At 38.8% G+C, this 27180-nt stretch overlaps 4 protein-coding genes across 7 annotated transcripts; 1 reads left to right on the top strand and 3 right to left on the bottom strand.

The window, feature by feature from the left end:
• Window positions 1-8091: 8091 nt before the first annotated feature.
• Window positions 8092-9255, bottom strand: LOC103998620 (non-specific lipid transfer protein GPI-anchored 14-like). Its single transcript, XM_009420135.3, has 3 exons — window positions 8794-9255; window positions 8651-8719; window positions 8092-8494 (listed from the first exon to the last, which is right to left on the bottom strand). The coding sequence occupies exons 1-3, from the start codon at window positions 9200-9202 to the stop codon at window positions 8328-8330; spliced, it is 645 nt and encodes a 214-aa protein (XP_009418410.2). The 5' UTR covers window positions 9203-9255; the 3' UTR covers window positions 8092-8327.
• Window positions 9256-9570: 315 nt separating this feature from the next.
• Window positions 9571-11489, bottom strand: LOC103998619 (thaumatin-like protein). Its single transcript, XM_065083716.1, has 4 exons — window positions 11362-11489; window positions 10553-10731; window positions 10149-10444; window positions 9571-10043 (listed from the first exon to the last, which is right to left on the bottom strand). The coding sequence occupies exons 2-4, from the start codon at window positions 10599-10601 to the stop codon at window positions 9621-9623; spliced, it is 768 nt and encodes a 255-aa protein (XP_064939788.1). The 5' UTR covers window positions 10602-10731; window positions 11362-11489; the 3' UTR covers window positions 9571-9620.
• Window positions 11294-16241, bottom strand: LOC135593568 (uncharacterized). Of its 3 annotated transcripts, none has more exons than XM_065083714.1 (8): window positions 15966-16241; window positions 14069-14149; window positions 13898-13986; window positions 13701-13775; window positions 13475-13602; window positions 13214-13402; window positions 12883-12951; window positions 11294-11666 (listed from the first exon to the last, which is right to left on the bottom strand). In XM_065083714.1, the coding sequence occupies exons 1-8, from the start codon at window positions 16089-16091 to the stop codon at window positions 11569-11571; spliced, it is 855 nt and encodes a 284-aa protein (XP_064939786.1). In that variant the 5' UTR covers window positions 16092-16241; the 3' UTR covers window positions 11294-11568. The 3 variants fall into 3 exon arrangements, with proteins under 3 accessions (XP_064939786.1, XP_064939785.1, XP_064939787.1); XM_065083713.1 differs by having other exon boundaries at window positions 11294-11672; window positions 15966-16240; XM_065083715.1 differs by lacking the exon at window positions 12883-12951 and having other exon boundaries at window positions 11294-11672.
• Window positions 16242-18439: 2198 nt separating this feature from the next.
• On the top strand, window positions 18440-25835 carry LOC103998616 (beta-galactosidase 5-like). 2 transcript variants are annotated; one of them, XM_009420129.3, is made up of 19 exons: window positions 18440-18933; window positions 19054-19149; window positions 19277-19389; window positions 19497-19563; window positions 19742-19834; window positions 20012-20155; window positions 20915-21003; window positions 21239-21344; window positions 21444-21531; window positions 21966-22123; window positions 22231-22395; window positions 22616-22794; window positions 22981-23090; window positions 23186-23295; window positions 23399-23509; window positions 23600-23713; window positions 23795-24000; window positions 24458-24794; window positions 25327-25835. In XM_009420129.3, the coding sequence occupies exons 1-19, from the start codon at window positions 18769-18771 to the stop codon at window positions 25456-25458; spliced, it is 2583 nt and encodes an 860-aa protein (XP_009418404.2). In that variant the 5' UTR covers window positions 18440-18768; the 3' UTR covers window positions 25459-25835. The 2 variants fall into 2 exon arrangements, with proteins under 2 accessions (XP_009418404.2, XP_009418405.2); XM_009420130.3 differs by having other exon boundaries at window positions 18442-18933; window positions 22005-22123.
• Window positions 25836-27180: the final 1345 nt, after the last annotated feature.

Genomic DNA, 27180 nt, shown 5'->3' with positions numbered 1-27180 from the left:
ACCCTACTGTGTGGATCACCGCTAGAGAGGAGGACGCTTGACCTCCTTCACCCTCTCCTGAGAATCTGTAAGGAAACAGGGATATACGATCTCCCTAGGTAACACAATCTCTATACGCAGTTTTGTGTTTTGCCGATTTTGCGCACCAATCTTCGCACGACGACGAACATCTTTCTGGAAATCGGGGATTTTTGTTTTCTTGTTCTTCCGCTGCGCATATGATGTCGCCCCCATGATTTCCCAACAGTAAAGAGAGGAGAGAAAACTTCTGTAAGGGTTGTCTCCTAAGCCCGTCAAAAGGAGTGAATCTGTAAAAGGGTGGTTGGCCTTCGCCTATTGAAGGAAGGCCTCTAGTTGACGTCGGTGACCTCGTCGGTGGAGGAAGCCAAAAGTGGAGTAGGTCAAGATTGACCGAACCACTCTAAATCTCGGTTTGCATTTCCTTTGAGCATTTTACCTTCACTGCAAACTTCTCAATAGCTTATTGCCTTCTACGATTTTACGAACGAGTTTCTAAGTTCAGAACTTTCCAAATCTGCGTTTAGACGTAAATCGGCTTTTTTCGTACGATCATCATATTTCAGTTTACGTTTACGTTTTGATTTCAATCATAATTGTTTACTACCTTCTGCGATCTTACGAATAAGTTTCTAAGTTCAGAACTTTCTAAATCTACGTTTAGACGTAAATCGGTTTTTATCATACGAACGTCGCATTTCAATTTGCGCTTGTATTATGCTTTCCATCATAAACTGCAAACTGTCTTCATAGATCTACTTTAACATTATCTCGCTTAATCTCAAGTTAAAGTAATCTTAGAATCGGCTTTCACATCGAAATCGTTTTTATCAAACGTACGCAGCTTTCGTTTTAATCACTGAAAAATTTTCGCTGCACTAATTCAACCCCCCCCCCCCCCCCCTCTTAGTGCTCTTGATCCTAACAATAAATACCCCACTCATCCCTGCTCGGTTTACACAAGAATTGTGAACAAAAACTTGAGAAAACGCTATTGTAATCTTGTGAGAATTCCCCTCCTATTCTCTAAGTTTGATTTTAATTTAAGGAAGGGGTGAGTAACTTATAAAGGTTATCTCCTAAACTAGTGAAAATGAGAAAAAAGTTGTAAGAGGATAGTTGATCTTCGTCCAATGAAAGAAGATTGATAGTGAAAGCTGGTGGCCCCGACAGAGAAGAAATCGGGAGTAGACATAAGTCACGATGACTAAACCACTATAAACTCGATTTGTATTTATGTTATGCTTTTCATTCTCATTACTTGTTTATTTAATTGTCTACTACTCTTTGTTAGAGCTAGCCCTAGGAAATTTACCAAAGGGTAATTTTGGTAACCCAACAAAGACAATAAAGTAAAAAAAATAAAAGTGGCAAGAACACCAAATTTATGTGGTTCGGCCAATTGACCTACATCCACGGATGAAAGAGGAGCAAATCACTACTATAAAAGATGGACTATTACAAATGCCTTAGGAAGATGTTCCTAGGCCATAAAACATCGAAAATTACTAAACAAGAAAAGCCTAAAGCAAATAATTAGGTTTTCTTATGGTGCATCTGACTTCAAAGCTCAGACCCTTATTTATAGTTCCAATATGAGATAATAAGCCTGATTTTCCCGATGTGGGACTATGAGACTTGCCAAACTAGCACATCTCTACCTTGGCATATCCCAATAAAACTTGCTCCACCTTCTTCATAAAAGCCCCAACGGGCAATCACCAACAATAAACACCAACCAAGTCCAAGCATTACTTGAACTTGTAAACTGGAAGAGGCTTCGTAAGCATATCAGCTTGATTGTCCTTTGTATGAATTTTCTAAATAAGGATCTTTCCCTCAACAATAACATTTGTATCCAACAATTTTCTTACCCGAAGGCGGCTTTACAAGATCCCAAGTTCTATTCCGATGGAGAGATTCAATTTCTTCATTCATCGCGATCAACCACTTAGCGGAATTATCACAAGAAACTGCATCTGAGTAGCAAGTAGGCTCACCAACTTTACTTGTTTCTTCTACAACAAATAAAGCATATGTAACCAAATTTGCATATCTTTGTGGTGGTCGAATATTTCTCCGTGGTCTATCCTTGGCTATGGAATATTGCTCTTCCTCTAGATCATCTTCGTTAGTAGACTCGAGACCATCTACCGGCATTCTTTGAATAGAAGAGTTAGATTGAAAAGAATTAGAACTACCAATCTCAAGGTCCACTTGGTTCTGCGCACTATCATTTGTACAATTAGTAGATTCTTCTTTAGAACATAGCATAGACAATTCATCAAAAGTAACATCTCTATTGATTACAAATTTTGGGGATTTAAGATCAGAACACTATAATCTGTATCCTTTCAACCCAAAAGCATACCCAAGGAAAATATATGCATGTATGCTGGACACTTAAAAATTTTTAAATCAGAGTAATCAGCAAGAGTACCTGACCAAACTTCCTCCAGAGTTTTAAAGTTAAGTGCTGCAGACAGAGCGCGGTTGATAACGTAACAGGCCATATTAATCGTCTCTACCCAAAAGTCCTTTGTCAACCTTGTATTTGAGATCATACACCTTGCTCTCTCCAAGAGTATTCTGTTCATACGTTCGACCACACCATTTTGTTGAGGCGTTATCCTAACAGTGCGATGCCGAACGATTCCTTCATTTTTGCAGAATTCATCAAAGTCACCTTCACAAAATTCCATGCCTGTTCGAAGCCGCTTAATTTGTTTACCTGTTTGCTTCTCAATCAAAGCCTTCCATTGTTTAAAGGTTAGAAAAATATTATTTTTATGTTTCAGAAAATAAACCCAAACTTTCTTGGAATAATCATTAATGAAAGTCAATATATACCTAGCACCAACCTTAGACTGAACATGAGCTAGACCCCAAAGGTCTGAATGAATATAGTCAAGAGTACATTTTGTTTTGTAAACTGTCAGAGAATTGAGGCTGACTCTTTTCTACTTTCAAAAAATGCAGTGTTCACAAAAATCCAATGGCCCAGTACTTTGTCCGCAAAGTAGATCCCTTTTGCTCAATATGCTCAAACCTTTTTCACTCGTATGATCCAAACGCATATGTCATAATTTGGTGATGTCAGAATCAGACAATGATGATGACAAGACTGCAACTGAGCCTGTAACAGTAGTTCCCTGCAAAATATACAAGCTATTAGACCTACAAGCTTTCATAACAACAAGGGCACTTCTAGAAACTTTTATAACTCCACATTCAGCTGTGTATTTATACCCAAGGGCCTCTAGGGTACCTAAAGAGATGAGATTCTTTTTTAAATCATGAACATGTCTAACATTAGTGAGTGTCCTCATAATACCATCATGCATTTTAATTTGGATTGTTCCTCTACCAACAACATCACATGCTGCATTATTGCCCATTAAAACAATTCCACAATTACAAGATTCATATATGGAAAATAAATCTCTATTAGGACACATGTGATAAGAACAACCAAATCTAAAATCTATTCATTTTTAGACCTTGTCCTATCATCAGTAGCAAAGAAAATATTTTCATCATTCTTATCAACTACTGCACTAGCTTCAGTAGACTCAATAGTTTTCTCAATAATTTTTTTCTTTTACTTTAATTTATTTTTTAATTTAAAGCAATCAGCCTTAATGTGCCCCATTTTATGACAATATCTGCATTCTAAATTTTTATGTCTGGATTTAGATCTACTACTGTCAAATTCTCTTTTATCTGTTCTACCCCTGACCTTCAGCCTGATTCCCTCTATTTTCTCCAGTGATATCTCTGTCTATCTGCTCCTTAGATTTTAGTATAGATTTAATTTCCTAATATGAAATTGTTTCTTTTTCATAAATCATAGTATCATGGAAATGCTTAAAAGATTGAGGAAGAGAACACAAAAGTAACAGGGCCTTATCCTCATCATCAATTTTTGCATCTATATTCTCTAAATCCATAACCAAGGAATCAAATTTATTAAGATGTGAGATTATAGATGTACCTTTAGTCATCCGAAGCATATACAAACTCTGCCTTAAGTAGAGACGATTCTCCACTGTCCTCTTCATATACAAAGCTTTAAGTTTGTCCCACATGCTCTTAGCCATAGTCTCCGTAGCTACCTCCCGTAAAACCTCATAAGAGAGATTTAAAATAATGTTTGATCGGGCCTTCTTATCTATACCCGCAAGATATTCCTTTGACGTACCATCTGGAATTTTCTCAGCTCCTTGTAGTGCCAAATCAACTCCGTCTTGAACCAGAATGGCTCTATCTTGAGTTGCCACATGCCGAAGGTTAGAGCTAGCCTTAGGAGGTTCGGCCAATTGACCTGCATCTACGGACGAAGGAGGAGCAAATTACCATTATAAAATGGAGACTATTATAAATGCATTAGGAAGATGTTCCTAAGCGATAAAACACCGAAAATTATTGAACAAGAAAAGCCTAAAGCAAACAATTAGGTTTTCTTATGGTGCATCTGACTTTAAAGCTCAAACCCTTATTTATAGTTCCAATAGGAGATAACAAGCCTGATTTTCCCGATATGGGACTATTGGACTTGCGAAACTAACACTCTTATTTGCTCACTACGCTTACGGATGCTTTTAAGTCAAATGCATTTTCGGTATAAGCTTTATTAAATGAGATTTTCGAATCAACGTAATTTTAAGAAAGCACTAATTCACCCCCCACCCCCTCTTAGTATCGATTTTGATTATAACACTTTTCTCTCAATCCGAACGACCCTAACTAGGGATTTTATCTAAGCAAGCAAATATAAGATATTCCTCTTGCAATATTGAGAGTGGATGATCCTCTGTTGATATTCAATTACTACGTAAGATTAGTTGTCATTCTTGAGAACCAATTGTACTAGATCTAGAATTTCCAAACGTATAATTCCGATGTCAAAGAATGAAGTACTCATATAATGCATCTTTAATGTCTCAAGTCTAAGAACCAGATACACAACTATGACTACAAAATCACTGTCTGACGTTAGGTATCATTAATCATTCAATATTTTGTAAGCGGATCAATCAGTAAACCCATTCTCTAATAAGCACATACATTATACCTCTGGTGTCCCACACAAATCACTATGAGACAAATTGCCTCCATCATATAGATAAGTATATAGCACACCGATCTATCTAGTTATTTTGATATCCTTCTCGAGTGACCTATGACTGGGATGATTTAGGATCTGTATTTGAAGGCGAATTGATCTTATTATCATGATCTCATCACGATCAGATTTATATTGCATAGATCCAAGGATATTACAATATACATATAGATAATATGTGATAAAATGCTAGTAATAATAAGCAAAGAGATCGTCGCAGCATGTCACAAGTATCATCACTCATGTGATTAGCTTATAGGGTACCTATAACTAACAATTAACCCCACTAAATTAATCAAAGGAGACTTTAAAACACAAGATGACTCTTTGAGATTTATATAAGTTTCCCCTTGGGGTCATGTCAAAGGGAACATCGCCCAGCCACTAAGGCGCAAAAAAAAAAGAGTTGTCCTAGCCACTATTAGAAAATAGGAGAATCTATGAAAATCCTATAGACATTAAGGCATCAACTGAGGAAGATACGAGGAATCTTCTCCTCTCCTTCGTTATTAAAAAGGTAATTGAGCAAATCTTTATTAGGATACCCATCTCTCTCTCTCTCTCTCTCTCTCCTTTCTTTCTCATCTTCATTTATTAAAACACTAACCTAGAGGATATGAAAAAAATACTCATGACATTTGGACCCCACTCAAGATGAGATGGCCTCCCACTCTCCCTAGGAAACCACCTTCCATAACCAAGATAGAGTATCTTCTTGGGATCATCCTGCCAAGGCACGTGAGTCGGGCATGCCCAACTCACGTAAGAAGAAATTCATCATGACGAAAAAATAGGCTAGGAAGGTGCTTCAAACCCTAGAAATAATAAATAAAATAATATATATATAATCATACGAAGTAAGAAGAATGCTTCGCATATGTCAAAACCAAGAAGACATGCTCCAAACCCTAGAAACTTTGAAGCATGTCTTTGGACCCCTCTTATGAGAGTCATGAAATATGCCTTGGGGGGAGGGGATGACAAATGATAATGAGTACATCATCAACCATTCTTTATCTACCACGTGGTGTCCGAGGTAGAAGGAGAGGACGGAGGCCACTCTTCACTCATTTGCTTACGTGAGCAAGAGTCCAAGGCAGGTGGTTATGAGTTGCACCCCTCTCTTGCTCACGTAGACAAGAGACAAGGGGAGACTCTTGGTGGCGGTTAGAGTTTGTCTCCCTATAGAATATTCTATAGAATATTATAATTATTTATGACTAAGTATAAAAGCTCATCTTCAACATAATGAAAAGGGGATCTTACCTTCATTGACCACTCGCATTCGCACTCATACATTTTGAGTTAGTAACTTAGGCGTCAAAGGGATTAAGTTAGAAAACATCTTCTGACCTTAGTCTTCATGTAGGTGGTACTTCGAGAGCTCGACGTTTCCATCTCAAAGACATCTTAAATAATCCTGCAAATATGGGTTAGGAGCACGTCGGGCTGACTAGAATGTCAACGACTTCTTTCAATACTAATTAACTATCCTTTTTTCCACCATCCTAATCAGATTTTAAATGGATCATAAAATGATGTTGTATACCATTTTTATACGAAGATTACTTTTTATATTTTATATTTATAATTTAATATTAAAATTTTTAAATATCATTAATTATCCCTTTATAAATAAACATATATACTCTCAATTTATAATTTAATTTTAATAAAATTTATTTTCTCCTTATTTACAACTCTTTTTTTTCCTCCTCCTCCGTCTTCTCCTCTTAATGTTCAAAAAGAAATAAATTAATAAAAAATATAAATAATAAAATAAGATAAATTAAAGACTATGATGAGGGTGTAAGAAATATTTTTTGACATTTATAATAATTTAATATTTTTAAAGTTATATATATTATTTAATATCCCAAACAACATCAAGGCCAATTGCATTAATTTGAAAAATATCATATTTCAAACTTTTACAAACTACTCAGTATAATGCACAAGCGATGGAAAGAGTTGGTGAGAAGAAGGTGCATTAGCGAGTTGTGAGAAAGGAAAAATTAAAAAGAAGAGAATAAAAATAAAAAGAGAAGGGATATAAATAGTAAAATATTATTATTTTAATTTAAAAAATATAAATAATAAGAAAATTATGAATAATATGAAGGGGATCAAAATAGTAAACTCCTTTTTTATATTGACAAGAGCCTATCTTTAACTATAATTAAATTAGCCATATTTTTGTAATGATCCGTCAACACCATTCTATATAATTTGCCATAACCTTTACCTGCTACAAGAAGGGCTTGCTAGTTCTTGGTCTTTAAAGGAAAGATCAAAGATAATATATATATATATATATATATATATATATATATATATATATATATATATATATATATATATATATCTTCAACAGTGTACTATTTAATTTTGAATTAAATGCCATTGATTGACAGACAAAATTGAAGGAGAAGCATCGAGGAAATTAATACTGCTGTGGAGTTAATGATGTTGAGATGTCAGTCTTCAATGTCTTCCAGAGAGGACTTGTGAATGGCAGAATCACTTTAATGCTCTCTCAGAAGTTACAGAAATAAATTACTGTGAAATTTTAGAATTATGAAGCGCATAGAATCACCCTATCTTCATCTAATTGTAGTTAATTTTATGTCTGCAACAATGTTTAGCTTCAGAACAATATTACTGTTCACCATTAACTCTTCTTTTCATGACAAAAGCTTTTTCTTATTCTTAGGAATTAGAAATAAGGCTAATTTGAGATGTCATAATCTCTGCCATTTATTCAGAATTAATAAAAAAAATGTAATGAGATTTAACAATTGATTCAAAATATTAGTGTCAAAATTAATAGAAATAGACTCATCTAATCTTAAAAATCAAGTAAAACCACTTTGAGTGCCCATTAATCGATTATTAATCAAAAATAGAATCTTATAAATCAATAATAAGCTTTATACCTTAATTCTAGATTGAGTGGCCAAAGTAGATCAGTGATTTATTCCTGGTGGTACAAACCATTAAATATTTCGGCATATCACTGGTAGAGGCATCCAGTCCAACATATTAATGACAAACTTACAACAACATTAATTGTTTCCACAGGCGAGAGAGAGAGAGAGAGAGAGAGAGAGAGAGAGAGAGTAGGTTGGGAAACATGACGAGCAAAGCAAAACACTGTGTCTAGGAAACCTTGTGCTGCAAAGGATCAAGTGGAAAGTGGAAGCGGCATCACCAAGAAAAGAACACAAGCCACCACAGCTTTCCTTGCCAACCACCCTCTCCGCTCCAAGTAATCGCTCCTCCCACTACTGGTCTCAGACGAGGCCCGGGGAGATGTGCCGGTGGTGGTGTTAATGGTGGAGTTTCCCTTAGCTGTAACAAAAGCAATCAGCAAGTCAAGCAGCAAAGTGTAGCACAAAAGATGGATCAGTAGACAAAGTATGCATAGCAAGTGTAGAACACCGTAATGATCTCCTGCACTGGCATTACTCTGGCTATGGCTTCATTAGAACTAGCACAGCCACTCACCTTGAGTTGGACTCCCGCTCTGCTTGAAGATCTCTGCTTCCTTGGAGTTTGGTGGCAGCTTCAGAATCTCTACGGGAAGAAACAAGTAGATGAATCGTGACAAGTGCAAGCAGAAGATAAAGATGGACTATGAAGCAACGTACGCGGGCACTTGGAGATGTTGGCACGGGCGCTGCACGCGGTGGGCAGCGCGAGAGCTCGAGTCACGTTGATCTTGATGGGGAGTTGGGGGTCGTCGTGCATCTTGACAAGGATGCAGAGGCACTTGGGCCTGTTGGCGAGGACTGTTTTGAGGCCAGCGCAGCAGTCGGGCGTGGGAGCCTCGGCGGTCCCTTGGACGAACGTGATGCACGTCTGCATCGCGAGCAGGTGGCTGCCGCACTCCGCCACGTCGCTCGAGATGTCCGAGCTCGCGGCGGGGATCAGCAAGCTCAAGGCTAAAAAGATTGACAGCAGAAGTGCGTTGGAGGAGGAGGAGGAGGAGGAGGAGGAATCGGCCGCCATGAGAAGCTTAGAGTGCAGCTTATGAGACCGAGGAAGGTTTGCAGTCATGATCCCCGTTGTGCCTGTGCTGTTCTTAAGAGCGAAGCGAAGGAAGAATGGGGGACGGGGGGTGGTTGTGACCAATAACTATGGCTTCTACGGTGTTTGCCCTGTGGATTAATTCTCATTCCATAGGACGAAAACTTGCCACCGAGACGGTTCAATTCTCATTCCAGTCCGATTCGATTCCGGTTCAATTCGAGCCGTGATTAGAACTGAGAAGGTTCAATTCTGATTAAAGTCCGATTCGATACCGGTTCAAATCGAACCGTGATTAGAACTATGTAAGGCTACTAACTCAGAAGGCAATCTTTTTAGGTTATGTTAAAAGATCCGAACATATATATATATATATATATATGATACTAACACCGATGTATCTGAAGATAGCCGAAACATGTCACATTCATGAGCAGATAGATTTCTCTTACTGGGATAAAAGACTACCCCATCTCGAGGGGCAGAAGGTGATGGCATACTCTCTGGAGTAGCAATTCACCAGTGGCGGTGGTGTGTCATAAGCATAGCTGAAGTAGCTCGGACAAGCATCCTTGAACATGGCGGAGTACACGCTGGGCTTACATGTCTCCGGCTTCCCGTACGAATTCCTGCAGCAGAACACATCCAGATCGAAGGCCAAACACGCGCTCTTGCATGCGACCACGGCGGCGCCGCTGTGGTCCAACACCTGGAGTTCTTGCGGGCATACGCTGTTGATGCTCTTCGTGCATCCTCCGATCCAACACTTGCGATATGCTGGCTTCGTCGACACGGCGATCGGGAGGTTGTAGCCGTCCACCACGCTCACGTCGTAGAAGCTCGGCTTGCTTTGGTCTTCCTGTAATGCAACCTGCAGAGTTTTGGCCATCCAGCTTTTACTGAACTTTTTCCTTCATGCTGCATGCTGTGATCAGAATCCGTTTGAAATGGCACTGTAAGCATGATGGTTTGCTACCTCGACAAGGGTAGCAGGAGGCGTGCCAATGGTTCCATTGCAAGAGAGCAGGCCTTGGCAGTCGCCAGTTTGACAACCTGGTTTGGAGGTGGTGGTGAAGTCGCAACCGGTTCTACCCCAAAACCGGCCGTTCCACGTCGGAGGTGCATGAACACGCTTTGTCTGATTGGGTGGGAGGAGGAAGCCACCATCGGCAATCACAGGATGGCCGGCATTGGGGGCGGCTGCAGGCCACACTGGAAAAGGGCACTTGTTGTTCAAGTGGAATATAACCATTTGCCCATTCACAAGTTCACCTGAGATTATGAAGACCTTGAGAAAGAAAAGTTGATGTGCAGCATGACTAGATTTAAAAGTAAATATCGAATGATGAGTGAGTTAGAAGTAGAGTTTGATGCTATTACCGAGTATAAAGATTGAGCAAAGAAGAGCACAGGCAGGGAGAGGATCCATGAGCAGGAGCTTCTCTGAGTTTGATGGGAGGAAGCTGCCACCCGGGATAGCTCTTGTACTGCCGTGAGTGAAGCACACTTTATGTTGCTTGAAAGCTTGAGCTTTGTTTCTTGGACTGCAATGCAAGTGTCTGGATATCAAAAGCATGAGTGAGTTACAAGTATGAGCAGATGGAGACTGAGTTGGTTCTATGATTTCCTGGGTTGACGTCTGTGTTCCATCCGGTGATATATCTATCTAGCAATTTGGATGTCCGTCATGAGCTAAATCACACACCAAAAGCAAAAAATGAACCTGATAGTATATGAGATTCACACAGATTTAATATTATTAACGATCATATAATTTTAGTCTTATCAAGTCATTCTCCTGTAATATTTGATCATGGTAACTTCTATCAATTCCTGCTATCATAACATAAGGACCAGTTTCAGTTATACTAAGCAGGAATAACCAAAAACTGGAAATCCATGTTTTGCATGACGCCATAAGTGATAGAAACTACTACACACAATGAATTATGAACCATATGGATCATTGAGGAATTCTAATTTGGACACTAATTTCATTATTGACTCTACAACTTTAACACAACAGCACTGTTTTCAAGAATTTTTTTCTCAATTTTTTCCCAATAAAGAAAAGAGAAATTTCTCATCTTATTTTCAAAACCTTCATCTTATTACTTGAGCTTGAAGTAAATAATCAAGAAGAGAAATTAAACTTGAAAGCAGACTTTGAAGAACAACAACTTGGGTACCTGAACAACAGAGGAACTGAAAGAAATGACAAGAATTACAGCTCGCTCTAACACTGGAGTAATAACTGTGCACCCGAAAGCTGTATTGGGCAGCCAATCTTACATGCAATTTTGTCCAAATGGAAAACCAGTCTGCTTACCGGAGCATTTTCCTAAATTTGGATTGGCATGGACAACAACACCACATGCCAGAACCAAGACTACTAATTAGTTTCCTCTCCCATGGCCACCCATCCTCCCTTGTACACGGCCATAACCTCTGCCTCCGGTCCTTCCGCCACCAGATCCTCTTCCTCCTCCGTAACCTGCACCTATAACACTAAAGAGCTTAGTTAAAGCTAAAGATCAGAATAAGAATCTAAGAAATGCATCAAAGGATAAGTTATGCAGGATACTGCTACGTGATATTATTGAAGTTTCAAAAAATAACATAAGGTCATTGCAAGTTTTGTTAATATGAAGTTTTTGCTTCGTGCAGAAGCCCAATCTGTATATTTCTGTGGAATTCCGTGGAGTGGAGATTTGCATTTTAACATGAACAGAAAATATTTTATAAGTTGACTAATCTCACCTGGGCAAATCATCTTGCCCTCACGATGTAAGGAACCATAGGTAAGTCAGTAACTCATCTCCTTTCTTGACTAGCATCTCTCGTTTCTGCACTATCATTTATCTTTCTCTAATGTTCCTCTTTCTTTCCAATGAAAATGAGGAAACTTTCTGTTCTCCTCAGGTCCCCCCGTTAATAGTGCATTCGCAGAAGATAAGTAAATATACATACCATGTGCTGCAAATGTAGGATTATTTTATGTCCTGACAGATTTAGTCTCTTAGGCAGACCCCTCTCACCATGCTATCTGGTCTCATCTACACACCAGGTAGTTCTACAAACATACCAAAATGAGAAACCAGTAAAAATTGTGTGCTTGCACCTTAATTAAGAATGCTTCACCAAACAGATGTCAACATTTGATTAGCCCAAGCAAATCTTAACCAGGATGGCCCAAAGCCTGCTAAAAGGCCAAATTACAACAAGCCCAAACTTTAGGTGCATGATTATTTATAAGACTCAAAATACTTGCTTTGTTTTTGGTCTACAATCTTTAGGTGCATGGTTCGGAATAAAGTCATCCATAATTTGCCAAACTGAACCCACTCCTGATCTAGATGATGATTATCCTAGTCCACACGAAAATCTCCAATTTTCAAGGAATGGATGGAATCTCCTGATCATGAAGCCTTGGCCAATCTCAGTGTCAACCTATTTACCAGCCAGCCACACCTATTTTTACCCCTTTCGACGCATTTGGACAACTCCATTCAACTTTTGGCCAATGCCAGTCGACATTTAGGTTGATTCAGTAAAACCTTATAATATGATCTGATTTGGCAAATCCAGAGAAATGCCAAAATCCTAAATCCTATTACTGATCCAATACTCGATTCTATGAAACTTTCAGATAAATGTATTATGAATTAGAAACAAGTGTAGGACAAAAAACATAATCATTATGAGCTTACCACGAGAGTTCCAACCTCCCCTACCACGTCCACCACCTCGATTCCAATTTGAATTCCATCCACCATTTTCTAACATGAACCAGAATGAATAAGTAGATCTATAAAAAATAAATAAATCAAAAGAGAAGGAAACAAAATCAATGAATGCTCCATAATAGATCCTTAGTTATACTGGTTGTAACTGTCATACAGCCTATGCAACTATCCATCAGAACAAGCATCTAATAGTCATATATAGCATGTAATATGTCCTATGCCCCAGTCCATTAGAAAAAGTATCCAATTGCAACATATATCTGTGTAAGGTAATCCATCAAAAAGACAAAGCTACCTTGATTATTTCCATAGCCACCATATCCACCTTGATTATAGCTGTAACCACCATATCCTCCTTGATTGTTGCCATATCCACCATAACCACCCTGATTGTTGCCATATCCGCCATACCCACCATATGCTGCTCCTCTTCCCCAGAACCTTCCTCTTCCTCTACCTCTACCACGTCCACGTCCATATGATTCTTTAACAAGCAAAACAAAAAAGTTAACTGACACTTTCAGTAATAAAAATAGTTGGAAGTCATATACAATACCTTCATTAATTTGACCTAGTGCTTGTCTATATTGATGCTGTTGTTGCTGTTGTTGCTGTTGAAACTGTTGTGGTTGTTGAAACTTCTGTTGACGCTTTGGCTGCTCTACATGTAGTGGAGCTTGATAACTACAAGGGAGGAACTCAACAATGTGTTCAAAAACTAGCTTGTACAGCCAGCTCCCTAATCAATGATTGAGATGCTTCTAGAAAATGCCAAATGTTACCCTGGGGTTTTCTTGGTGGGCTCTCTGGTTGACAAAGTTATTGAAATCATTGAAACATGGCGTGTCATCTCCAACCTGCACAGACAAGGGGGGCGCACAGGGCAGAGAGGAGAGAGGAACATGTAAGAATATCTTACCAACAACTCAATCAAAATAACTTTACTCGCAACAGAAAACAAAAGCACCAAAGAACTCACGGTACAAGGCCTTCTTCAATAGGTTCCCAAACATCAGTGATACTGACGGAACTGATTGAGATGTCCTGATGTAAATGAGGATTCCTTTTCTACACTCAAAATATGGGTTGAGAAAAGCTACAAATTGATATCCTTGTTAAGAAAATCATAAATAAGGAGTAAGATATCAACCTTGATAAACTCAGCAATAGCTACTGCCTTGCTGATTGCCTGTCCCATTGCCTTTAAGACGATCTCTCTCAAACGTCTCTCCTGCATGGAACACCCATATTCATAATTATAAAAAGTAAATTCTGTTGACCAACAAAGTTTGAGGTATATGGATATAAAATTCACAAGCATATAAATATAGAGATGAGCAAAATCATATGAATGAACTAGAAGAGAACAAGCATGAAAAGTAAATCCGCCAATATTCTTCTGTATACCAATTTTACTAGACAAAATGCTTCCCCTGTCTCTTGAAAATATAAAGGTATTTCATAAGCAAAGACTTAAATAACACCACCAAGACTGAGTTTTCAAAGACTTAATACTGGGTAATGACAAGTAATAAGCTTGGTGTAGTGCTATTAACCTGTATGGAAAAGGAAGCTTCTGGTGCTTGATCTATGATTTATCCAGACAGAACACTAGAAATTAACAAAGCGGTATTAGCTTCCTTAACTACAACCTCAACTCAACAAAACTTCAGATCATCGCAATAAGAAATTTAAAAAGTGAACAGCATATCCCAGTTTTATGAAGAAAGAGTAAAGGCCATGAAAAGACGTCCCTTGGCGACAGTATGTCTGACATGGTTAATGTGAATCCTTTTCTGAAAGCTAACAAACTTAGGATCAACAATTCTCATTCCCCAACTGCAAGATATAAATCCAAGACATTAAATTAAGCTATTGTGTAGTAACCTAGTAGAGATGCTATCAAGAAGATGACTAATTGTAGTTGTCGGACTCTCTGAGGTAACTTCTTTCTGCTATCAAAAAGATCAATCTATCCTTTTGAAGCATCCCAACATGTTCAATTGTCCAGAACCTACATAATGTCCTCAAAGCCATGTGCAGATTAAAAAATTGGATTATAGCAACAGACAAACCCACACATATATGAGACAATATTTCAACCAAAAATCATTCTCAGCAACAATTACAGACGACTCCTTATTCGGTACACACTGGAAAGCAAGAAACATATGTACATTGACAACATTGGTTGTTGGTGCATCAAAACTCATTGCAAGAACTCAGTAAAGATATTCATGTTTCTCATTCAATAAAGAGCAACTGAGTGACACAAACAAAGAAAGCTTTTTAACAACCTAAATACACACCATGAAATTCATTATACATGATGGTTAATCTACTTTTTGGTAACGTAGGAAGATTAAATCATCCTCATTCATCATAAATCCCAGAACCTTCATGATTCTAAAAATACAAAACAAATTCCCCCCTCCCTGTTACCAGATCAAGTATTTTATTCACAAAAGTTAAAACCTTATTTCTCATTTGGTAGATTTGCTCCAGAAAATGAGTCTGTAAAATCTAAACTCTGAAACATATAAGTTATTGCAAATCAAGGTAATGTCAAACAGGTTCCTTATTACCCACAAATGGAAACCATCAATTGCTCTCCATTTACGAATTGATGTCAGTTCTATTAGGCTTTAACATAGTAAAGAAACGACAGCTCCAAGTTACCAAGTTGCAACACTGCCAAAAACATGATGCAGGAGGCCAAATGACAATCAAAAGTCCAATGCACCACCGCAGATACTCCCGATAGAAAGTTAAGTCAAATGTGTACACTAATTCGACCCCATTTTCTTTTCGTTCATGTCCATTGCATGCAAATACACCACCGATGTGAACGACAAAGCCCGCGACGAGAAATCTAAGTCACTGGCTAATCAAACCAACCAACATTCACGTTAACATGAACAACCAAAGCACGTCATTGCCCAAATAACCAATGTACCCGGCACATAATTCCCCGTAGAAATATCTAAGACGACCAAGGAATATATGAACATCGACGAAAAAAGTAGAAAGAAAGGCGAGATATATACCTGAAGGAGGCTGTTGGCGTAGCTGAGATAGTTGCGGATAAGGCCCTGGGAGGTAATGCGGATCTCGTTCTCGTTGATGGCCGCCGGCTCCGGCCGCGGCTTCTCCACTCTCTGGTATCTATCCATGCCTCGCGGATCGCTCCTCCCACGAAGACAAGCCAAACGCAAGTATCAGGAGGAAGATTAGGGTTTCACGATTAGATAGGCGGAAGAAGGAGGCGGGAAGAGGCTGAAGCTTCGCTGACCGATCTTAAACCCTAGAAGGGAGGTAAAGGGCGGAGAGGAAATGATCGGTATATAAGTGAACGCATCAAGATCGAACGGTGGATGGAAGATATGCCTTTAAATCCAACGGATATCATGAATTTTACGAAGTCGTATAATACTCGACAGGTCGACAGTGTTTCGTACAAGCTTCCGTCTCCCACTCGAACAACCTCTATGTACATATAAAGACATGATTTACCCGCGGAATGACCCGATCTTTAATTGGCGACAAAACATGACCCAAAGTGGGACCCGCTTTTGGTACTTCGTATGAGCCTCGACTCAACTAACAGGTATATACATATAAAGTAACGCGTTACCTGATCTTTATTTGGTCACAATACTTGACACAGAGGACGCGCTTTTGGTATCAACTGTTACCATATATGTATTCAGCACCGACACAAATATATATATATATATATATATATATATATATATATATGGAGTGTCTTTTAGGCAATGCTGTACGTATAGCCATTTTATTAAGTGTATTATTTGTGATTATTTCAATTAACTCCGTTTGTTTTGCCATTGGGACGACTGAAGTCCTTTTCACCATTTTTCGATGGACATTACCCACAAAATGACCTGCTTATGATTGGAGGTAGAATGGGGCCCATGTGAGATGCAAGGGCTTTTTGGGCCTCGAAACGACGGTGTAATCGCGGGCCCATCAGATGGGTGGGGCAGCCAGTTCGAGGTACACGTAGCTTGGCACGTAACAGTCCGTCGTCTGCGCCGGGAGGCACGGCATGCTCACTGCGGGATCGCAGCACAGTCGTCGTCACTACGAGGACCACAACTGACAGAAGGCCACTTCAGGGGTTTCAAGGTAAATCGTCTTGTTCTTCAGTAGATTTGTCTCAGGACATATTGATAGCTGTCCACTGGCACATCCATGCAGAGCGCCGTGTGATGAATCCACGTCCGGCTTCCAGTTCTCTCTCAAGGGGACCAATGCCTCGGCTCGATGGAGTCTTTTGAGCCTGTTTGAGCATGAGCAGATATGACCAATCTATAGTCTGAAACATCTGTCCATGAGCAGAGAAAGGGCTTCATCAACAATGTCCATAACAACTCCTTGCAGATCTCCTTGATTTCAACCGGCTACTGTGATCAAATAAATGATGATGGCCACAACCAGTTCCTGGAGATCTTTCTTGATATGAGGAGGCAGCCAATGGGATGGTCAAAACACTCACTTCGGATACCAACACTCACCCGCCCCAGTCTCCATGTGTTGCCCCGCTTGTCTTGTACTCACTGGTCACGGGGTGACCAATAAAGTGGAGCAGTCATCTGACTCAGAGTGAGCTTTTCAAGGGTAAAGGAAGTGGGAAGAGAAGGGAGAGAAAGAAAGAGATTTGTTTTAGGATACATTACTTCGAGGGCCATGCCGTTTGGTGGCATCGTCTCCAAAAAGCTCATTCATGGTGTGCTTACTTTTGCCATCTCAATTAAATGCCCCCATTTCCCATCACTTGCACTCATATCCCTTGTGGTTTCCATCTCAATCCTCACTATCCAAAGTATTATGGCCATAATTCCTTGTAGCAGTTGCAAAAGATTGATATCAGCTTTCATCCTCAGACGGGAGCTGTTTTCTCTGCTTTATGATGGAGAGCAACAGAGCACAATGAGTGCTGTTGGCCAAATCACTTGAGATTAAGCCATACATTATTTTAACAGAAATTGAGTTATAATAGATAACAACAATGAATCCCTTTTGATATTCTCAGAAATGATGTGACATCTGAGGTGAATGCTGTCATGTATTTATGCAGATATGATAATACTGTAGTCAGCATCTCCCATCTATATCTGCTAAAGATACAGCCTTTTACTTTGATGAATGGTCGTATTTTGGCATGCAACTGTAGAAACAGTCACTGATATAATGAGATTTCTTGCAAATTTAGGATGTTTCCGCCAAAAAATCTTGAGGTTTACTGATAAGGCCCACTGAGTCAAAGCCATAATGACTTGCATACAGACCACTCTACAGATTTATCGAGTGACCAGTGCAGAATTTGTCATGGCAGCAGTCATGTAAGGATGTCGGTCAGGGATGGTATCTGATGCAAGCATGTCACATTCCAGACAAGAAATCTAAGAAAAGTTTCACTAAGCCAAGAGGTTAAGGGAAAAGGGGTTGGCATGATCATGATGAGCTTCACCTTTGTTTGTGTAGTAATGAACACACTTCACCCATGTAAAGAGGTGTCAGGCAATGTTTTTGCCAATATAAAGTGGTTTTGAACTACAAGAATAATCACCCCTCTCTGTGCCGGATCTCTGTTCAGCTCGCTGGATTGTGTGTTCAATAGATGGATTCTCTATCTCTGGCATATTAGGGAGACCACCCCACAGACATTCAACCTCCCCATCTCTTTCCTCAGAGGGTTTGGACTCACCCACTGCCCTCCCCAGCTTCACACTTCCAACTTTTCCTCTACCTATAACATCGGTGGAAAGGAAGAGAGGAAGAGTGTGAGATCTGAGAGGGTGGAGTGGGAGTATTCACCACCTGAAAATGGTTGTTCAGAACTCAGCATGTCTCCTTGCTTCAATGCTGCTTCTTTTTCTTCTTCCTGTGGCACAATGTGGCGTGACCTATGACAGGAAGGCCATCATCATCAATGGACAGAGGAGGATCCTCATCTCTGGCTCCATTCACTACCCCAGGAGCACACCAGAAGTACCATCTCTAGAAAATCCATCTCAGTTTCTTGCTGCATCTTTAGACTTTTAATTTGTCACGGTTGACGAGGAATCTCTTGGTGAATTTTGGTTGGGCATTGTTGTTTTGGTGTGTTAGATGTGGGAAGGGCTTATTCAGAAGGCTAAGGATGCGCACTTGGATGTTATACAGACCTATGTCTTTTGGAATGGACATGAGCCTTCACCTGGCACCGTATTTCTCTCACCTTCTTGTGCACATTTCTTTAGTTTCTTCCCTTCACTGTGCTTTTGTTTGTTGTAGAACTAGAATAATAAATGGATCTTCTTGATTGAGCTTTCTTTTTTCCTTCTTTTGGCAGTACGATTTTGAGGGGAGGTATGATTTGGTGAGGTTTATCAAGACAGTCCAGAATCTAGGGCTGTATGTCCACCTTCGGATTGGGCCTTATGTTTGTGCAGAGTGGAATTTTGGGTGCTTCTCCAACTTAGCTAAAATTTAATCATTGATTTCTTGCTGTAAATAATTTAAGCCTTTTTTTTCTTCATTTCTTCCTCATTTTTTCTTCTATTTTTGTTTAGAGGATTTCCAGTTTGGTTGAAGTATGTTCCAGGAATCAGCTTCAGAACAGATAATGAGCCTTTCAAGGTTCATTCCTTATCCCGGTGTTCTGAATTCTAACCTCTTTTTTCTCTTCTTATTGATGCAAAGAGCAAGGTCTAAGCTTTCTGTTTTACCAAGCAGCTTCATTGTTTCATAGATGGCAGCCCTAATTTGGTTCTGAATGCGTATGTGACAAGTTTATTCTTTTTTATTTAAAATGCAGATGGCTATGCAAGGTTTCACCCAAAAAATTGTTCAGATGTTGAAGAGTGAATCACTTTTTGCTTCCCAGGGTGGCCCAATCATCCTTTCACAGGCATGTTTCTTGTCATCAACCAAAGAAACCTTAGATTCTGTCACTATCTATTCACCTTGTGGTAGCCTGATGTAAGGTTATGCTCCTATGCCTTTCTTTCATGGGGAGATTAGAATAAAAGAAAGTGGAAGTAATCTTTTTGTCTCCACTGGCTGATTTAAAGTTTTATGGGTGCAGATTGAGAATGAGTACGGGCCCATAAGTAGGGCATCTGGGCCTGCTGGTCGTTCATATTTGAACTGGGCTGCAGAAATGGCTGTCGGGTTAGAGACCGGCGTACCATGGGTTATGTGCAAGGAGGATGATGCCCCTGATCCGGTGGTAAGCTATTTTAATATAACATAAACTTGTTCCTTTTTTTTTTGTGTGTGTGTGTGCGTCTTTTTGGTGTGTGCTGTGTTGTTGAAGGCACATATTTTGGATTCATTGCTAACAAATATATTATGCTCGTGTCTTTTCTTGGATGGCTCTTTTTTGTAATTTAGTGGTTTGATGCTAATTCAAAATGCTGATTTGCTACTTGATATATTTTGCACATAGTGTGAGGATTAAGCTTCTATACTGTTCTTATACAGAATTTGATGGACCTTAATATCTCCAAATATTTTCTTCAAAAATAGAGCCATATATGTATATATATGATCCAGCTTAGAACTCAAATTAGCCTTTGATTGTACGATAGAAAATTTTTATGTTTACCCAATGTATTTGACTTAAATAATAATGGTCCACTTTGTGATTAAACTTGAACTCTAGTCATGTTCATGGAGATCTTTTTGAGGAAAGCTTCTGCAAAATTTGTAATGAATAATCTATTTCTTTTACATGAACTATTGATGCCGACTTCTAGCTCACAATAGATTGCTGTTACTTATTTCATCTATCATTTTTATTCACAGAATCCTTAAATGTAAAGAACATAAGAGTATCCTAAAGTTGCAAGTCAACATGAGCAATCTTTGTTGCATGGTCATTTCTCTTAAAACATATGATAGGAATTTCCTTCTGATTCTTTTTCTTTATTCTTGATAACAGATGTTTTCAATATTTTCTTGTGAATCTCTTTATGTTTGCCAACAGATAAATACATGCAATGGCTTCTACTGTGATACTTTTACTCCCAATATGCCTTATAAGCCTATAATGTGGACTGAAGCTTGGAGTGGCTGGTAAGTTGCTTATGCGGTAATATATTTCAGCTGAAATTTTAGATCTGCGCATGTCATGCCAGTTTTTTTATAGCTGTATAATGACAAGCTTCAAGGATGCTTAGCTTTTCAAACAACTTTTGTACTTTTTATATGTATTTTCTTGGGAAAATGCTAGATTATACATACAGTTGAATCATGGCCACATAAATATCTGAGCTGTGCAAGATTTTTCCTCTCTCTGTTACCACTATAGGTTTACGGAATTTGGGAGCCCTATCCATCACCGACCAGTTGAAGACCTGGCATTCGCTGTGGCACGCTTTATACAAAAGGGTGGTTCATTTATCAATTATTACATGGTTAGACTTCACTAAATTGCCTTTTCATCTTAGTGATCTGAGGCCTCTCCAAAGAATACTTTCTGAAATATATCTTTCATCTTTGCTTACACATTGAAGTACCATGGAGGAACTAATTTTGGGCGTACAGCTGGAGGTCCCTTCATCACAACCAGCTATGATTATGATGCTCCAATTGATGAATATGGTATGAAGGAAAATGAACATTTCATTTTATTTCTCAAAATTATTGAGAGTGTTTTCCCCCATTTATCTGTTTTCGTACTATATCACATATTCTCTCTCCCTCTTCCCCTACCTCTTTGTTTCTGTGTTTGTGTATGCCTTCTTCTCTCTACACATACATGGGGGAAGTATTTAAATATATATTTTACACTAAAGCAAGTTGTCAGATTCATAACATTTGTGGAGTTCTCGGAATATTTGTTAATGGGCATGATTTTGTTAGAGAAAAACAAACTTCTTTGCAGATGGTCCAGTGTCAGTTCAGATTTTTAATTGGGACTATCATAAGTTAAGCTTCTTGTCAAATCTCATAATTGTTATCAATCCCAATGTAGTACTAACAAAAATGTGGTTTTAAATTGGTGTACATTGAATCTGCGTTTTGGATTAAACCAGGAATATGCATTGTTCAACTTTTTTGTCACCAAATGGCAGGGCTGATCAGAGAACCAAAATACGGGCATCTAAAAGAGCTTCATAGGGCAATTAAACTGTGTGAACAAGCTCTAGTTTCAGCTGATCCAACAGTTACTTCTTTGGGAAGTCTCCAACAGGTGTGTTGGATTCTTCATTGGCAATAACTAATTATGTTTATTAGTGCCATTCTTTCGGGTGCTGACATGAATCCTCAATTTGGATCTGACTGTTCTTCAAACTTCAGGCTCATGTCTTCAGTTCCCAGACTGGAGGTTGTGCAGCTTTCCTTGCAAACTACAACCCAGATTCCTTCGCAAGGGTAATGTTCAATAACGTGCACTACAACATACCACCTTGGTCAATCAGCATCTTACCTGACTGCAGTAATGTAGTATTCAACACTGCAAAAGTAAGTAAATTTGCTTCCATTTTCTTCGACAACTTTATCAGATGTTGCTGGACTCGCTTAAAGATCTTGATATTCAAATATATACTGAAGGAGCCAGTTCTTTCAAGCCAATGCTTTCATTCAAGTTAAATCATCAAAAAATAATCTTACAACTTATCCAGAAAGTATGTAGAATGGTCATATCCTCTATCTGAGAATCAGTTTCCTTTCTTCACTACAGGTTGGTGTTCAAACATCACAAATGCAAATGTACCCAGCTAATACTCAGTCACTTATGTGGGAGAGGTATGATGAGGTTGTCGCTTCATTGGAAGATAATTCATTGATCACCACAACTGGGCTGTTGGAACAGATAAATGTTACCAGGGATACAAGTGACTACTTGTGGTACATTACTAGGTGTGATTTTGACTAACTTTGCTATCTCAATTCAAGCACAAAATAGATCCAGTTTATCTGTTGTTTAGAACTTCTTAGTATATGATGAAATATGTTAGGTTTCTTTTCATACTAAAACTAGTATTGACTACTAGAACAGTGTTTCTTACACTAAATAACATGAATTCTATTTATTCGCTTTTGCAGTGTTGATGTCAGCCCAGCTGAAGGATTTTTACATGGAGGTCAGCTTCCTGTTCTTACTGTCCAGTCAGCTGGTCATGCTCTGCATATCTTTCTTAATGGACAGCTCTCAGGTAAATTTGGGTACCCATTGTTCTATTTTTGGTGTATGCATAATTAGGTGAAGCTTCATTAACCAAGAAACTAAAGTTTAAGTATTCTACGGTAGGTTCTGCTTATGGGAGCAGGGAAGATAGGAGGATAAAATTTTCTGGTAATGTCAACATTCGTGCTGGAACTAACAAAATTGCAATTTTGAGTGTCGCCGTCGGACTGCCAGTAAGTTATTTTATCATCTTCCATGAACTACTTAAATTGCATTGCCTAATAAATGAAATATCAACACTGAACTTTTGATAATTTTGCTATTATTGTGGTGAAGAATGCAGGTGTGCATTATGAGTTCTGGAGCACTGGAGTCCTTGGTCCTGTGGTGCTACATGGGCTTGATGAAGGAAGTAGAGACTTAACATGGCAGAAATGGTCATATCAGGTTACTTTGTTTGATCACCATAGTTTTTGCCACTGTTGAAATATTTTGTGTGGCGGAATCGTTAAATATTTTCTTTTCTAATGTTTACAGGTTGGCCTAAAAGGAGAAGCTATGAACCTAAATTCTTTGGAGGGTGCTTCTTCTGTTGAATGGATGCAAGGGTCATTAGCAGTTCAAGATCAGCAACCATTGACATGGTATAGGGTAGGGACACAGACTCGACTGTGGACTATAACGCTAATAATTTAGCATCTCTGCTTTAGCCACTAAGGCTTTTCCTTTCAGGCATATTTTGATGCTCCTGATGGGAATGACCCATTGGCTTTGGATATGGGTAGTATGGGGAAGGGCCAGGTGTGGATAAACGGACAAAGTATTGGAAGATACTGGACTGCCTATGCCCCAAATGGAGATTGCAATTCATGCAGTTACATAGGGACATATCGGTCTCCAAAATGTCAGAGTAACTGCGGCCAACCAACCCAACGATGGTAACTTCTGCATGAGAAACATATTTTTTTCTTATATGTTTAACTTACACAAGAATTCTTTCAAACTAATAATAACCTGACTCAGAAAATTTTATTCTTTGTAGTGCTGAGATCAAAGGAAAATCATTCTCTGAAACTCTTCTTTTCGGTTGATTTGAGCAACATAATACACAGGGTTGGCAAGATATAGATATACTTTTAAAAATATTTGTTTCTTCAAACTATGACATGGCAGCTTAATTATTTATTTATATTACATATTTGCTTGGCGAAACAAAATGATCATGGCACTGGTGATTTGTCTGAATTTTAGTATAAATTTATCTAATAAACCAAAGACCAGGTAAAATATACATTAGCAGTCTCTTGTAGTAAATGGAATAATATTAGGATTTTGTGCTTAGGAGTTTTGGAAATGGAGAACTCCTCGGGTATGAGCTAATTGTTGGAAACTCAGGTATCATGTGCCGCGGTCTTGGTTACAACCCACAAGAAATCTACTGGTAATATTTGAAGAGGTTGGAGGTGATGCAACAAAGATTTCCATGATGAAGAGATCTGTTTCTAGTGTTTGTGCTGATGTTTCTGAATGGCATCCCACAATAAAGAATTGGGACATTGAGAGCGATGGCCAACCTGAAGAGTACCACAAGCCAAAAGTACACCTGCGATGCGCACCAGGACAATCTATATCGGCCATCAAATTTGCCAGCTATGGGACACCACTTGGAACATGTGGAAATTTCCAACAGGGAGCATGTCATTCGCCGAATTCGTACACCATCCTGGAAAAGGTTCTCTATGCCTCTCTTTTATCTCTCTCTTAAATATGCAAAAATATTTATTTATGTGTTACTGGTTTTACATTGTTGCATTCTATACAATCAGTTGTCCTTTTTCTTGGAGATTCTCACATGCAGTAATTGACGATAAAGATAAACTATAGCATGCATAATTATATAACCATATGCTGCTGTTTAGGCATTCTTGCATCCTATAAAATCAGATTTTGAAGTTCCTCATGCAAGAAACAAAAAAGAAAAAGAAGAAAAAGAATTAGTTGCTCAATATGAGGTGCTGTAGAGTGTCTCCCTTGCTTTCATGTATAGTATCTTGGGAGGCTAAGGCAGACCGAAATAGTTAGTAGTTGTCTCGACCGATACATGTCTACACTCTTATCTAGTACACATTGGTTCTAGGCATATACCTGTAAATCCTCCTGTGTTCTCCCGCATATATCAATTATGAACACTAGGATGCATATTTCATATGTAGATTCTTGTACTTCTATAAGGAAAATTCTGATTCCTTGTTCCATTTGGGCAGAACTGCATTGGACAAGAGAAATGTGCAGTTGCCATCTCCACCACCAACTTCGGCGGGGACCCATGCCCAAATGTCATGAAAAGAGTTGCAGTAGAAGCTATATGCTCTTCAGCTGCTCAGCCAATATCATGAGCATCATAGAGTGCAATCGTGTGAACTTCTTATTTGCTGCGAAAGAATGACAAGAAATGTTCGGCATAATTGTAAAGTGCTTGCGTCGACCAAAAGTAGGTGTTTGTTTTTGGTGTGTGGGAGTTACATGTAGAGTGAAAGGAAAATAGTATGTGTCATGCATTATTCTTCTAACTTATCTTTGAGTTTTGAGGTCTTCATTGGTCCACCGATGATGCATTAATCATAAGTTGGTGCCAGAATGGAGAACAAGAGGAAAGCAAAGGATAATTGCTAATTTGCTTTCATATATGCTTCTTTTCTTTTGCTATGGAAGGATATTGTAATTTGATACAGTTGTATTTACTGCATAATTTTAAATGCTGTCATTGTTGTCATGCTCTCTGTTAACACTCTTTTCATTTCTTTTCCTTTCTCTGTTCTTTCTTTTGAGTGATCAAAACAATCTTCTTGGTCTATGATGAGAATGATCCTCTTTCATTTGGAAATCATAGAAGAAATATGTACATTTCAACTGTGTTGATGTGCAAAGTTCTTTGTGTATGCAGTCTCCAACACAAAGCCTTAACTCAGCATGCATGCTCTTCATCATGCCTTAATGTTTGCAATTTCCAACTTGGCTAAGCAAAGTCTATATGGCCAAATGCCTATAAACCTCAACATTGTTGTCTGAAGGCAAAGCTCATCACAAGCAAAGTATCAAAAAGCCATCTCCAATACTGATATGTACTTTTTCCTCTACTTTTATGATGACTGATACTGAAGAACAAGAAAAATAGGTATTGGTTGGTGCATTGCAAACCTCGGTATTTTCATCACTCTATTTGAGTGTTTCAAGTAGAGATACGGATCTAAAACTTTAATTTTCATCCAGACATAAGACCTTAAATTGACTTGAGGATTAGGATGGCAGCGTTCATGCCATAAGGAAACATCCACCTTCTCGAAGATCTAATTCTCAAGATACGATGTCGATTAATTTCAACACTAATGAACCTTATTCCATCTCTAGAATTACCGTACTGGATGTCAGAAAGTTTTCAGAAATGCTGGTGATGATATCTCAGCAAGTGAAAGATGGCATTGGTTATGGATGCATAAGAAGTTGAATGACTCAGTGACCCTCGTGTGTTCTTGGAGACTCGTAACAGCACTCGGATCACAGAAGAACAAGTGAGCATGGCATGATATCCATCATGGTTACCTCTTGCCGAGTCTGGTGGCATGACACCCACTGAGCGCAGGAAATCAATACAGAGCATCCCATGCGCTCGCATGCAGATCCATGTGAAGCTATATAATGTTGTTCCTCAGCAGGGCTGAGCATGACATGCGTTTTCATCACTGTTCTCTGAGCATCGTTAGCAGAACACACTGCTTTTAGCTCATCCCCAACTTAGATCTGAAGAAAAGTGCAGCAGTGTAATGATCCCAGCAATCATTATGCTCGCAATATGGGAGTACTTCAGCTATGGGAGAGATGATTAGGTTTAAAGTGGTGAATTATTGGTGTCGGTCCTGCAAGAAGAAGAGTTGATAGATCTGCCAAGTGTCTGGGGTTTGCTTGGACAATCTCACACTCCAACAGGGTAAAGGATTAGGACAATAACACTAGATCTTGTCTCTCCTGATGCTGTCTGCTGACATATGACTGAAGCTGTGTTCTTGGATGTGGCTGTTGTCTTGTAAAGTTGTGTGAATAATGGAATCTTTTCCTTACAG

The sequence above is a fragment of the Musa acuminata genome, chromosome BXJ1-9 (genome assembly GCF_036884655.1).
Source record: "Musa acuminata AAA Group cultivar baxijiao chromosome BXJ1-9, Cavendish_Baxijiao_AAA, whole genome shotgun sequence".
NCBI lineage: Eukaryota > Viridiplantae > Streptophyta > Magnoliopsida > Zingiberales > Musaceae > Musa > Musa acuminata.
The sequence above is the reverse complement of the archived record's forward strand: the minus strand, read 5'-3'. Positions and strand labels throughout refer to the sequence as shown.

Excerpts from the sequence above, each read along its gene's own strand:
- LOC103998620 (XM_009420135.3), bottom strand. The coding sequence starts at position 9,202 with ATGACTGCAAACCTTCCTCGGTCTCATAAGCTGCACTCTAAGCTTCTC. Across the intron at positions 8,720-8,793 it reads CAACATCTCCAAGTGCCCGC|AGATTCTGAAGCTGCCACCA; the intron begins GTACGTTGCTTC and ends TTCTTCCCGTAG. Across the intron at positions 8,495-8,650 it reads GAGCGGGAGTCCAACTCAAG|CTAAGGGAAACTCCACCATT; the intron begins GTGAGTGGCTGT and ends CTTTTGTTACAG.
- LOC103998619 (XM_065083716.1), bottom strand. The coding sequence starts at position 10,601 with ATGGATCCTCTCCCTGCCTGTGCTCTTCTTTGCTCAATCTTTATACTC. Across the intron at positions 10,445-10,552 it reads TTGCTCAATCTTTATACTCG|GTGAACTTGTGAATGGGCAA; the intron begins GTAATAGCATCA and ends TCATAATCTCAG. Across the intron at positions 10,044-10,148 it reads CTCCTGCTACCCTTGTCGAG|GTTGCATTACAGGAAGACCA; the intron begins GTAGCAAACCAT and ends AAAACTCTGCAG.
- LOC135593568 (XM_065083713.1), bottom strand. The coding sequence starts at position 16,091 with ATGGATAGATACCAGAGAGTGGAGAAGCCGCGGCCGGAGCCGGCGGCC. Across the intron at positions 13,603-13,700 it reads CCCACCAAGAAAACCCCAGG|TTATCAAGCTCCACTACATG; the intron begins GTAACATTTGGC and ends CCTCCCTTGTAG. Across the intron at positions 11,673-12,882 it reads GGGAGGTTGGAACTCTCGTG|GTGCAGGTTACGGAGGAGGA; the intron begins GTAAGCTCATAA and ends TTAGTGTTATAG.
- LOC103998616 (XM_009420129.3), top strand. The coding sequence starts at position 18,769 with ATGGTTGTTCAGAACTCAGCATGTCTCCTTGCTTCAATGCTGCTTCTT. Across the intron at positions 22,124-22,230 it reads CTTTGGGAAGTCTCCAACAG|GCTCATGTCTTCAGTTCCCA; the intron begins GTGTGTTGGATT and ends TTCAAACTTCAG. Across the intron at positions 23,091-23,185 it reads TCTTAATGGACAGCTCTCAG|GTTCTGCTTATGGGAGCAGG; the intron begins GTAAATTTGGGT and ends ATTCTACGGTAG.